At 41.7% G+C, this 13886-nt stretch overlaps 1 protein-coding gene across 2 annotated transcripts in view; it reads left to right on the top strand.

Annotated features, from left to right (window-relative positions):
• The window catches only part of pik3c2b (phosphatidylinositol-4-phosphate 3-kinase, catalytic subunit type 2 beta), a 75304-nt gene that overhangs the window by 16969 nt on the left and 44449 nt on the right, over positions 1-13886 (top strand). For both annotated transcript variants that reach the window (XM_080788744.1, XM_080788743.1), the window contains exons 3-7: positions 124-224; positions 500-660; positions 4666-4786; positions 13055-13166; positions 13341-13420. In XM_080788744.1, coding sequence (XP_080644870.1) covers positions 124-224; positions 500-660; positions 4666-4786; positions 13055-13166; positions 13341-13420 — 575 coding nt within the window. The remainder of the gene's footprint in view (positions 1-123; positions 225-499; positions 661-4665; positions 4787-13054; positions 13167-13340; positions 13421-13886) is intronic.

The following is a 13886-nucleotide window of genomic DNA, read 5'->3' as shown; positions in this document are numbered from 1 at the left end:
CAGGAAACTAGTTTTGGATGCCAGACAACTCTTGCACAATCTTCAAATGATTACTTAAGAAAAAGCTATGCGTGTGTGTGTGTGTGTGTGTGTGTGTGTGCGTCTGTGTGCGTCTGTGTGTAGGTGTCACTGGGCTCCAGGATGAATGGTTTTGGCTATGAGCTCTTCCAGGTGTCTGAAGAGAGAGATGAGGAGGTGGCTGCCTTCTGTCACATGCTGGACGTGTGAGTGACACACACACACACACACACACACACACACACACTCTATTAGACGGAAACTGTTTGGTACTTATTTGGAAAATAATCTGTGTTCCTATGGTTCCAATGTCGTTTTATTACACAGCTTATTTTCTCCTAATATCTTTTTAAATAAACATTCCCTTTGTCCATCGTATATCTTTTAAAACATCAAATATAGTGGGTCAATTCACTGACGGTGTCTCTTCCTGCTGTTGGTGTGTGTGCGTGCGTGTGTGTGTGCGTGTGCGTGCGTGCAGCTTGCGCTCGGCCTACCCGTGCAACGAGCGCTGCAAGAACGCAGGCTTCGTGTGGTCGCCGCTGGTCAGCAGCGAGGAGCTGCTGCAGAACCTGGGGGTCGGTGTGAAGGTCACCGTCATCAGTGACCACTTCAGGGAGCCCCTCACCTTCACCTGTGATGGTAAGACTACCCCCCCCCCCCTTATCTCTCTCTCTCTCTCTGGCTTTGAAGCATTTAACACTGTTCATTTATATCGTTGCTGTCGGGCAGAAACCCTGTGCCCTAGTTTGACGTCAGAGCGTTATGAGTAGAGTGGAGCTCCAGACGGCTTTTGTCCCGCACCGCATTCGCTCATGTTGATCCCCCCAAACCAAGCCCCACCACTCACCACTCAGCGGTCCTCACTTCCAAAGCCACTCTGATGTAGCCCATGGCTAATAAGCCAGACCGAATCAGCTGTTGGCAAAAAATATATTATTTGCCTGCCGGCGGATTACGGTCTGGAGAGGCTCAATTGCATGCCCTATTTCCTACACCAGAGAACTGGCGTGGCCAATTTGGACACGGTATGCAATATGGGCGGGCTTTGGTACAGTGACGTTCAACGCTTGAGACCTTTGACTGACAGTTGCTCTGACCAATTGTGTCAAAGAGAAAATGTTTGAACTCGCCCCCCCGGGAAACAAGATCCATACACGGCATCTCCAGACTCAAATACCACACGACAGTGTGATTTGAGTCTGGCTTATTAGCATTTCAAAACCCGCTCTGCGCTCAATTAAAAATCCCTCCACCCAGCTCCCACTCCACGCAACTGATTAAATATTAACAAGTGCTTTTGACTAAGTAATTACTCCATTGGATCATTTTGAACACAAGCGATTTCTTTCCCCCCATTTCCTGAAAACAGCAGTTTTGTACATGCCTTAGAAGGTTTCCATCCTACAGTGACGTGTATGCACCCGAACGCATAATCTAAATAGAAAAATTGGAACAAACACTGAAACAAGTTTGTTTTTTTGGGATTTCATGGATAGAGGATTCAGGATAGATAAATGGCCCCCGCCCACGTGCACACTGGCCGCTCTGGAATGGTGTTTCCCCCTCCTCGTGTTCGTCACTGTGGTCTGTGGGAGCAGTGGGAATGAGGAAGGGGGATCCCTCTGTAAGCCTCGGGAAGCCCGCGGTCTGGACACGCACGCACGCACACACACACACACACACACACACACACACTTTTCTCACTCTGTGGCCTGTTCTCCTCTGTGGAGTTGCACTGACAGGCACCCTGCCAACGCCTTGCCGGAGACTATCAATGGGACCACTGATTTCTATTCAGCAGAGACAGAGAGAGAGAAGGAGAGATTATACACAAACTGAGAAGAAGATATTTCTATTCCTGTCATGAAATAATACAATACTCTCGCAGTCTTTCTATCGTTTGCTTTGTCTGTCTGTCTTTCTGTCTTGTCTTCCTTCAAGCACAATGTACTGTACTCACAGAGGCTGTTTAAGTCCACGATTATAACGATTTCCAGGGGGTCGAGGAACATCCTTGGAAGTTAAGCAACGCAGTTTATGTCCATGTATAGCAGCGCGATGGTCCCAGATTATTTTCTTAGTCATCCGCCTTTGTCCCAAACCCAGTGACACTTGGTTGGCAAGATGTTTTTTCTAACGAGAACCAAACTAGACATAACTTTACTGGTGGTCAGCTGGTAAAACACATGGAGCCGGTAAAAACAAACAACTGCTTTGTGGCAGTAACGTAAAACAAAATGTCGTAAATGTCACGTTACGTTACTAAAGACAAATGCATAGTTCTTAAACTTTTACATCAGGGTCTCCCCGGCCTTAACTGTCTCTCAGTGTACAGATGGAACCAAATAGACCCGTTAGGGTCCATTTGTACACTGTCAGAGTGACTCAGAGTTAAAGTTTTTACGTGGGTGGTGGTGGCTGGGTCTGGGGCGTGCCACATGCACACACAGCAACCAGCAGCAGGACAGAAAACCTCCCATTTCAACGGTTTCAAAACCCGCTTGGAAGCCGGTTCATTTGCGGGAGAGGGTCGGCATCGCGTTCATTAAATGCGTCCAAATATTTAATATATAAAACAAAGATTGTCCACGAGTCTTTGAGCTCGATTCCGAGTCAAGTCTGAAGTCTTTGAGGGAAGAGTCGAGTCTGGAGTCTTTGAGGGTCCTGAGGGACGATTCCGAGTCAAGTCTGAAGTCTTTGAGGGACGAGTCCGAGTGCGAGTCTCGAGTCGCAAAAACACGGACTCGAGTCCGACTCGAGTGTGAGTCTCCGACTCAAGTCGCCATCTCTGCAATATACCAGGACGATATGGCTTTGTTTTTCTTTTACTTAAGTTTTTTGCTTGTTTCAGAATAGATGCAGTTTGTCATGTATGCAGTTTGTTGATAAAGATGTTAATTATCCAGTGTAATTATACAAAAATGATCAAATTGTGATATTATCAAACATTTCCTGACGGTGTATTTAATTCAGTCTGACTCACCACAAGCAGGGAAAAAACTTAACCCCAACGGTAATTAAAAATGAATGACCAATCAAACTTGTGGATTCCCTACTGAAGCCCAATTGATGCTCTAATTGATGCTCTTTGATGTGTTAGCTGTGCACCATGGGTCATGTCTGGTGAGCAGTGGAGGAAAGTAACCAAGTACATTTACTTAAGTACTTAAAGGACCACTTCACCACTTTTCAACATCTCTTCATATAATTGGTCCTCACTATAATGTTCATGATAAAACACCACCCTTTTTTCCTACTCAGTCTGTGTCTCATAGGAGGGCTTTGGGCAGTTCAGACACCCGTCCACCAGTGACATCATCATTAGGCAGATTTTATTTTAAGCAATATTTATTTTAAAATATATTTAGATTTTTATTATCATGAGAACGATGGCTTCAACTTTGGCATTGCAACTTTTCAGGAAAAGAAAGCCTGCCGTTTCTATTAGCTTGGATTCACCATCGATGATGTCACTGGTGGACGGGTTTCTGAACTGCCCAAAGCCCTCCTATGAGTCACAGACTGAGTAGGGGAAAATGGTGGCGTTTTATCATGAACATTAAGTTAGGACCAATTATAGGAAGAGTTGAAAAGTGGTGAAGTGGTCCTTTAAGTACTTACTTTTACTAAAACTTGAAATGGGACATTCTGCATAATGAGTACTTTTTCTTTTCATACTTTAAGTACATTTTGATGTCAATACTTTTGTACTTTTACTCTTTTGTATTCCGGACTTTTACTTGTAACGGAATACTTCTATATTGCAGTATTGGTACTTTTAATTAAGTAAAAAATAATGTGAGTACAATTTCTGCTGGTGAGTTTGGAGCTCTGCAGGGGTTGAACTGAGCCCTGCGCTGCTCTCTGATAAACAATCTTAATTAATAAATTAGGTTTACATTCTACATTCTTCGTTGACTCGGGTCCCCCAAGGGGTCTATAATTAGTTTTCCCCCACTGTACACGAAATCTCTTCACCAAAGATGCAAGCTACAAACTTAAAGTGTACAGTTTAGACTCAAAACACTCTGTTATGAGAATAGTCACTTTTGAAGACAAATGCTATTCATACTTCAGCATGAGTCAACATCAATTTGATGTTTATCCTGACGATCATCAAAGAGGCCCTGTAAATGTTGATTTATTCTGCTTATTCTTATTGTTTTTAATCGTTCATCAAGTCACTCTGAAAGCGATTCCAACTCGTTGGATTATATTTGTGCCACAGGCACACTATATTAGTCATCCTTATTTTTATTTTTTTCTTTACAACAAAGTAATTTCAAAACAATTATTTACATATATTTCCCCCCCCCCCCACATCCCATGGCAACACAAATACAAACAAAGTATTTGAAGAAACATCAGGCAATGTTCATGAATACAAAAAAACTAAACAAACACATACTATATTTGTCATCCTAGTTATGACTACGGCCATTAACTCGCATGAACCTGACCTTCGATCCTCCCCCTGTGCTGACCTATTTCTCCTGTGTTTGTTTGTGTGTGTGTGTGTGTGTGTGTGTGTGTGTGTGTGTGTGTGTGTGTGTGTGTGTGTGTGTGTGTGTGTGTGTGTGTGTGTGTGTGTGTGTGTGTGTGTGTGTGTGTGTGTGTGTGTGTGTGTGCGCGTGTGCGTGTCAGGTTCCTCTACTGTGGACCTGCTGATCTACCAGACATTATGCTATGCCCAGGATGATCTGGACCACATCGACGTAGAAGACTACCTGCTTAAAGTCTGTGGGCAAGCCGAGTACCTCAACAAGTAAGGACTTCTCTTTGTCCACTATCTGTGGTAGAAAGGGAAGCGAACAGTACTGGAGCAGTGTTGCTCAAACCTTGCTGTGTCATTTTGTGACCTAGTAGATTCGATATTTTGGAATAACCGAACAATGAAATAGGTCTTATTCGTATTTAAACTGTTCCTCATTTTAATGGGGCCTCCCTGGAACCCCCTCAACGACCCCTGGGGATCCCACATTGAGAACCACTGGCAAGTCTGGCATAGAGAGTGTATATCTTTTTTTCTTTCTGAATCCTTATGTGCAAATCTGCTGTTATATGTCGTCAATGACTGACCATGGCATCATACGGCGGGGCTACACCGGGCGATTTTGGGCACGTTTGTGCGCGCAGTGCGTATGCGTTTACTGTGCGCGTACAGTGCGCTTGGATAGGACCAATATATGTCAATGATACCAGCTACACCAGGCGCACGGATACCGCGGGGCACGGATACGTGTCAAACGCACACATGCCCGGTGTAGTTTGGCCATTAAATGATGTGAATATCTGACGCACGCACGCACACTGAATTTCAGCCACGGTGCTTCAGGGTGGCCCAGCAGTTCAATGTGCTGTATTATTGTTTTCGCATGCAAAGGCATAACTGTCAGCTGCCACTGGCAAGAGTTATCGCTCTGCGACTTGGTGCTGGGGCTTCTGAGCTTTGACAAGACAACGAGACGCAACCTCAAATTCAATGTATTTTCTGCAGGACCTTTTTGCCAGATTTTGCATATTGCCTCCTCCTAAATTGGCTGGCTCTTCCACTTGCATTCGGTTGAAAGCACGAAATGTTCCAAAACTGCCGATACATTTGGTTTTGTGACCATAGCAGCTTGCCATTGTATTTGTGCGGTTGTGGGGCGGTTTGCTTCCCACCCCCCTGCCGTTGGCTTGTTAATATCACAATATTGCAAAAGAAAAGGCTGTTATTGTGACAACTCTACATTTGGATAAATTTCACTGGAGCTTCTCTCTCTCTCTCTCTCTCTCTACCCGCCTCCCCCTCTCCCTCCCTGGGCTGAATGCCCACCGGTGGAGCCTTGCCAAGGGGCAGGCAGACCGCCTGCTCCCTGCCCAGTACAGCTGACCCTTTCTGGGGATAGGGCAGAGACAGTGGACCTGCTGTCCCCACCTCCGCCCCCCACCAAGGGACAGAGCCAACATGTTGGCGTGGTGCACACACACACACACACACGCATGCACGGAACCACACTAAACCACAATGAAATAATCAGAGATAGTGGTGGTACAGTGACTCTGGAGGTGTGTTAGAACTTAGAAGTGCTAACTACACTGTCAAATCCTGAGTGTAGTGTATACGCATTAAATAAATACACCCGTAATAAGAAAGTAAATGCTAAATTGTCTTTTGAGTCGTCGTGCTTTGAAGTCTTTAGAATAACATAACCTCATAAAATCAAATGTCTTTTGCTGTATAGTCTATTCTTAATTATTATTCTTTTGCCCAGTGTTTGTTAATCAGTCACCCGTGTGAAGTGAGGGGTGCATCATCATACAGTACATCATCTCATGAGCAACTGAATTTATGTGTTTGGTTTGCCGATATGACGAAATTATCCCTTCATTGTCAATGGCATTTAATGTTTGTGTTGCCACAAATGATATTTAGTGGACATTTGACCTAATCTCTCATTTCATTGTCAATGGCAAATATGAGACGTGTGTGGACAAAAGCTGTATATAGGAGGGGCTAGCGCCCCTCAAAAACAAGATGGAGTCTGATATATATAACGTCATGGCTCTCATTTGGACCTCAGACTTCATGTGGTCAGTCTGTGACGTATTCACTTCCATTATGACATTTAAGTTAAATAGTTTAAACGTGGCCTACGTGCAAAATACATTTAGTATTGAGGAGTTCGGCCATTTGCGACATTAGCCTCGGACAAACAAACAAACGGATAGACCATTTGTATACATCGTTTTTTGTAAAGATATTTTTCAGTTCTTTTGCCTTTTATTGATAGATTTACACATAGTAGGTTGACGGGAAACGGGGAGACACGCAGCAAAGGTCGTCTGGATCAGGACTCGAACACGCGACACGCTGTCAGGCTGGATTACTAGCCTATAGGTGCCCGGACCCGACCGCTAGGCCCGATTTGTATACGTCTTGCCATTTCATGGCCCGTTATACTTGGTTGTACACTGTTCTCACGCAACAAAAACAGCTGATCTCCAAGCTCACAATGTGTCACATCACGGTGCGTGCGTGCGTGCGTGCGCGCGCACGCTCTGCATGCATGAAGGCGTTTGCCGTTTCATAGGGCACATCATTATAACCCTGTAAGCTGATGGAAATGAGTCTTCTTAAGCCGAGCTCCATCAGCTGTATTGAGGGGTGGAGGGGTGGGGGCAGTCCAGTGGCTTGGCGAGGGTTGGGGGGCCCAGTTGCTTGGCGAGTGCTCGTGTGGTTTGTGGTGCAGACACACGCCCACACTCGCTCGTAATAATAATCGTGCAGGCCACATTTGTGGCTGTTTCTTAAACCATCGCTACACATAAACATGTACAGTAATGTGGCCTAGACGAGCCACAGTGGGTTTCCCCTTAAAAACATGCACCTTACTGCGCAGACACACACACACACACACACACACGTCTGCAGTTTTTTCCTGCATGGCCACTAGCCACTGTTCAAAATCAAGTTGATCAAATTTGATTTATTTTGCGGATGTGAATGTGAGCTGTTTTTATTTCACAGCTGTGAAAGCGTGTGTGTGTGTGTGTGTGTGTGTGTGTGTGTGTGTGTGTGTGTCTCTCTCTCTCTCTCTCTCTCTCTCTCTCTCATTCTCTGTCTGTCCGTCTCTCTCTCCTCTAGAACAATAACCTGTCTAACACTGTTAAAGCCTTTGTTGTAGCAGCTGAACTTCACTGTATAGCGTTTCAGCTGCAGTGACGCAGCTCTGCGATGGCCTGATTACTGCACAGAACATCACTATTGTTGTCTCTGCTGCTCGATAGACAAACAGCACCAGATCAGTATGGCTTGAATGACAAACACCTGTACGTCGTTGACTGTTGGTGAATGTATCTGAGGATAATCTATACAGTGTTAAGATTCTGAACACTGTATTTGTTTTGTTTATTTGGATCCCCATTAGCTAGAAACTACTCCTCTGAATATGAATACATTTGACAAGACTGTATAAATATAAAAAATATATAAATATATAATAAAACAAGTGATTCATAAATATAACATCGCAACCGAACCATGAATACAATTTCAGTTTGAGTACCGTTACAGTCTTTAATTTATTTTTTAAATCTGATTTACTTGTTGCCCGTCTGATTTGTGATGGAAGACTATGCAGCTCTTTCATTGCTCTCTTACTGTGTGTTGCGTTGCATTGTATAGATTTGAATTCTCCTCCTCACTTCACACTCGTTTGTATTCCTTTCTGAACCCCATGTGAATTTATACTCCATAGCGCTATAGGGTGTCACAAGCTAGATCTGTTATTATTTTTTGCGAGCGACATTGTCGTATATATATTATTCTTGACAGGAGTCTTTCACATTGCTTATAGTGTCTGTCTCTTTCAGGTCCCACTGTTATGGTTTATCTTTCCTTGTTTCATTCTATTTCTGTCTCTTTCTCCCTCTCACTCTCTCTCTGTCTCTCTTTGTGAGCTTCAGTCTGCACCAAGGTTATAATAGTTAACTAAAACTAACTAAAAAAACAAAAAGTAGAATTAACAAAACATTTAGTTAACTGAAACTAATAAAAACTCAAAATAAATTAAAAAATGATAACTAAACTGAAACTGTAAACCCTATAAAAAGGAAAAAGATACTTAGTCAATTGAAGAAAATGCAGTGCTCCGTGGCTTTGATTCAGGAAACTCATTTGTCTGAGATCGAACACACAAAACTTAAAAGAGAGTGGGTAGATCAAGTGTATGGAGCGTCGTATGCGGGTGGAAAGAAGAGAGGGGTGGCTATTTTATTCAGTAAATCCGTATATTACAGCAATGAGCAAACCTTCCAGGATAAAGAGGGCAGGTATGTAATGGTAGTTGGGACACTGGGAGGCATAAAGGTCACCATTTTGAATGTGTATGCCCCGAATGAAGATTGCCCTCTGTTTAGTAAAAAGATTGCTGCATTAATTGCAGACAAAGGAGAGGGGTTGATAATCATGGGAGGAGATCAGAATTGTACTTTGAGCAATAAGTGGGATAAACTACCGTCATCAACAAAAACTTTATCCAAAAAGGCCATGGCTTTAACAAACATGATGAGAGAGTTAGGCTTGGTAGATGCATGGCGACATCTTCACCCAAATGAAAGGGATTTTTCGTTTATGTCCCAAGTACATGGCAGTTATTCTAGGTTGGATTACTTTTGTGTGTCAAAGAAGGATCTTTTTCGTATCAGAGAATGCACTATTGGACAGATCACTATTTCAGACCATGCCCCAGTTTCTATGAAAGTTGGCTTTGAGTCAGTTAACCACTTAAAGTACTGGAGGCTTAATGCCTCATTATTATCAGATGCCAGTATTAAGGAGGAAATAAAGGGTGCCATTTTGGAGTACTTCGCTATAAATGATGATGGGATTGTTTCACCCTCAGTAGTCTGGGATGCGGGTAAAGCCACAATCAGAGGGAAGATTATTTCTATAGGGGCAAGAATAAAAAAGCAAAGGCTTGCAAAACAACAAGAATTGGAAAACAAAATAAAAAGACTAGAAAAAGAACACAAGCAGTTTGGGAATGGGAAAACACTGGAAGAATTAAAAGAAACCAGACAACAATTAGATGAGCTATTAACATACAAGGCCGAGGGGGCACTTAGGTATACTAATAGAAAATATTATGAGATGGGGAATAGGGCGAGCAGGTTGTTGGCCTTTCAACTCCGGAAGGCCCAATCTGGTCGTGCCGTGGCTAAAATCAGACACCCCGAAACCAACCTGGTTGAAACGCAGCCTAAACAGATCTCGGATGCCTTTGCAAAATTTTACGAACAATTATACAAGGGCCAAGAACAAGAATTTAAAAGAGAAAAGATTATTGAATTCTTGAGACCCCTTGAATTAAATAAATTGGCAGAGGGGGAAGCATCCAAACTAATAAAACGCATCACTGAGGAGGAAATAAGGGAAACCATTTCCAACTTAAAAAATAATAAATCTCCAGGAGCAGACGGTTTTTCAGGGGAATATTACAAGGTTTTTGCAAACGAACTTTCTCCCAGGCTATGCAAATTATATAATTCTGTATTATCAACAGGGGACCCCCCAAAATCATGGTCAGAGGCCATCATAACGGTATTACATAAAGAAGGAAAAGACCCCATACAGTGTTCTAGTTACCGCCCAATCAGTCTTTTGTGCGTGGACTACAAGATACTAACCTCTATATTAGCGAACAGAATTCAAAAGTACATTAAACGATTGATTTCCCCCCAGCAAACGGGCTTCATATGGAAAAGACAGGGGACAAATAATATCAGGAGAGCATTAAACATACAGTCAATAGCTGCAAGGGATAAGGACCCTTCGATGCTTCTTAGCCTTGATGGGATTAAAGCATTCGATAGATTAGATTGGCTCTTCTTAGAAGAGACTTTGAAAGAAATGGGTTTCAGAGAAGAATTTGTTTCTTGGATTAATTTGCTATATAATAATTCCAAATCAAGAATTAGAGTTAATGGTCATTGTTCAGAATTTTTCAGGGTGGAGAGGGGCGTAAAACAGGGGGATTCATTATCCCCGATTCTCTACGCAATCAGCATAGAATGTTTAGCTGAAGCTATACGCCGAAATACTCAGATACAAGGCATTCCAGATGATGGAGGGTTCGTCCACAAGGTGGCGCTATTCGCCGATGATGTTTTGCTCTTCATAAAAAATCCAATCCTCTCTATCCCCCCACTCATGCAGTGCCTGCAAAGTTATGGTTCTGTCTCAGGTTATAAAATTAACGAAAGCAAATCAGAGGCTATGATGATTTCTGGGTCCTGGCCTACACAATTAAACAATGATGTATCATTTCGTTGGTCTAAACAAGGGTTTAGATATTTGGGAATTGTAATTACACCAAATCCTACACAATTATTTGAGGCAAACTATACAAAATTAATTAGAGCCATTAAAAATGACCTGGGGAGATGGGATGTCCTTCCTCTCTCCTTATTGGGTAGAGTTGAAACGGTGAAAATGAATGTATTGCCTAGACTTCTGTTCTTGTTTCAGTCCTTGCCTGTCAGAGTTCCCATCTCCACCTTCAAGGCGCTTGACCGAATGATTTCAAAATTTATTTGGCAAAATAAAAAGCCCAGAATAAGGCTCAAAACACTTCTCTTGCCAAAAAATAGGGGAGGCCTAGGCCTTCCCAATCTAAAGCACTACTATTGGGCGGCTCAGTTGACTGCAATTGTAGCATGGATAAGTAATGATGAAGAGACAATTTGGAACCAAATAGAACAGAGCACAATGAAAGGGGTGTCTCTGTCAACATTACCCTTCCTTGATAAAAAAACAATTGATAAAAACAAAATTAAAATAGGAAATGAATGGATAAAACATACATTAAAGGTGTGGGAAGCAGTTAAGAAAACATTGTGGGGACCAGGGTCAGTTTCAAGGGCAATGCCAATAGAGGGTAATATTGATTTCTTGCCATCCATAAGCGATACTGGATTCAGTCGTTGGGCTGATAAGGGGCTTAAAACCATAAATCAGTTATTTGAAGGAACGATCTTTAAATCCTTTGCTCAACTCCAGACGCAATTTAAACTCCCTTCAAGTGATTTATTCAGGTATTTCCAAATAAGACATTATATCACAGATCATAGAGAGAGAGAGCTGGTTAGTAAGATCCCAAATGATATTGAGATGTACTTCATTGGTATTGCAGAAAAAAGATTCCCTACCAAAAAACATGTTTCCAATTTATATAAGGCGTTGGATGATATTTCTCAAAACACATGGTACATTAAGGATAAATGGGAATTGGAACTAAATATAATCATTGAAGACAAAACCTGGGAGGATATGTGTGAAAGTTGCCACAAGGGAATAAATAGCCAGATGTGGAAGGAATTCGATTGGAAACTCAAAACTAGGTATTTCAACACTCCTCTGGTCATCTCCTCGTATGTGAAAACACCATCCATAGAACTGTGTTGGAGAAATTGTGGCGAGATCGGGGACCATACACACATTTTTTGGGACTGTCCAATAATTGCAGGGTTTTGGAAAAAGGTTAATAAGGAAATCGAAAAATGTCTGGGGTTGAATATTCCTTTTGGTCCTGAGTTATGTCTGCTTGGTATTATACCAAAGGACGTGCGTGCATGGAGTTACATATTAAGGATACTTTTACTGATTGCTAAGAAAATGATAACAGTAAATTGGAAGGAAATAAAGCCACCTACTATAACCCAATGGAAGCAGAGACTGAAGCAGGTTTATATAATGGAAGAAATGACCGCAAGGCTACAATTAAAAATGGACAGTTTCATACTTAAATGGACTTCTGTGATACTGTATCTGGGTGTTTCAATATTTGTGTAGAGGTGTAGAGGTTGTTGGGTCTGGAAAAGAGTTGTGTAGTGGTTGTTGTGTCTGAAAAAAAAAAAAAAAAAAAAATGCTTTTATGTATGTACTGTATTGTGAGTCATGTCTCCAGCTAGTCTCCTCATGCCTAACTCAACTTGGAAAATGCTGAACTATAGTTATATTAAGCTGTTTTTATTTTATTTATTTTTCTTTTCTTTTCTTTTCATGTACTGTATTTTTTGTCTCTTCTGTTTTTTGTTTTCATGGATATGTTTCATTGTTGTTTGACTGTTCATTATTATTATTTGGTGTAAAAAAAAGAAAGAAACTTTTGAATAAAAACAAAGTTCAAAAAAAATAAACTGAAACTGTATTGTGTGTCCTCAAAACGAACTAAAACTAACTGAAATTATAGACAAAATACCCTTACTTTATTTATATGCCTTTCGGATATTTATAATAATCCTTTTAAATTCATAAAAACGAACTAAAACTAACTGAATTAGAAAAAAAATATGTCAAAACTAACTAAAACTAAACTATAATGAAAAAAACGAAACTATTATAACCTTGGTCTGCACATGACGTCAGTCAAACAGAAACTGTACTGCTGGAGCGTCAATATGAAATATACAAAAAGTAATGGTTTATATTATGTTTAATCTAAAGATGAGGTGATCATAATTTATCTCATTTATCTCTTCTCTGTAGTGCTCAGACTCTGGCAGGTCTGGAGTACATCCAACAGTGTCTGAAGTTTGAGTGGGACATCCGCCTCTTCCTCACCAAGAGGTCCTCCGTCACTAGAGAGCTGGCTCGCACGGTCAGAACACACACACACACACACACACACACACACACACACACACACACACACACACACACACACACACACTTTCAACAGTTATCATGTAGCATTTCACTTGCAAGGAAATGTGTAGTGTAAAAGTTGTTCCTGGTTCTTTGTGTTTTGACGTCTGAACCCGGTGGTTGACAGGAGGAAGACGACGAGGTGGCCTCCACCATGAACCACAGCATTCTGCTCCAGGAGCGGCCAATTAAACAGACCGTCACCAGGTGAGAGGGGCGGAGCCATTTTATCTTCAGAACAGACGGGAGAAACAGATTGGACTAAACTAAAAAAAGCATAATCAAAGGAAGACCATTTCTATTTGTCACATCAGTTGTCACTTTAAGTTGGAATCACTTAATTTGTCTTTAATAATAGTAGAAGAAAGTAGGAGAAATGTATATTATATTGTCATTTCCAAGTGTCATAATGGAACATATGAAATTCCAATATGTTATATTCCATTTGCTTTAAGTTTTTATATATCAAATAAGAACTCAACTCAACAAATAAGAACTGTAAATGAGTGAATCAGACCATTGCGCTCTACCAAAGAGACGGTATTGTTGTTGGCCATGTCACATGTCTAACTTCTACTCTTGTCGGTGGTTCTGTAGTGTTACGATGGCTGGGGGAACCTGGCATGCTGGAAGGGTGGTGTTGGTTATGGTGGGGGATGTGACTTCATGATGA

The sequence above is a fragment of the Protomyctophum bolini genome (assembly GCF_963924005.1).
Source record: "Protomyctophum bolini genome assembly, chromosome: 2".
Classification (NCBI taxonomy): domain Eukaryota; kingdom Metazoa; phylum Chordata; class Actinopteri; order Myctophiformes; family Myctophidae; genus Protomyctophum; species Protomyctophum bolini.
Note: the sequence above shows the minus strand (reverse complement) of the source record. Positions and strands in the feature narration are given on the sequence as shown.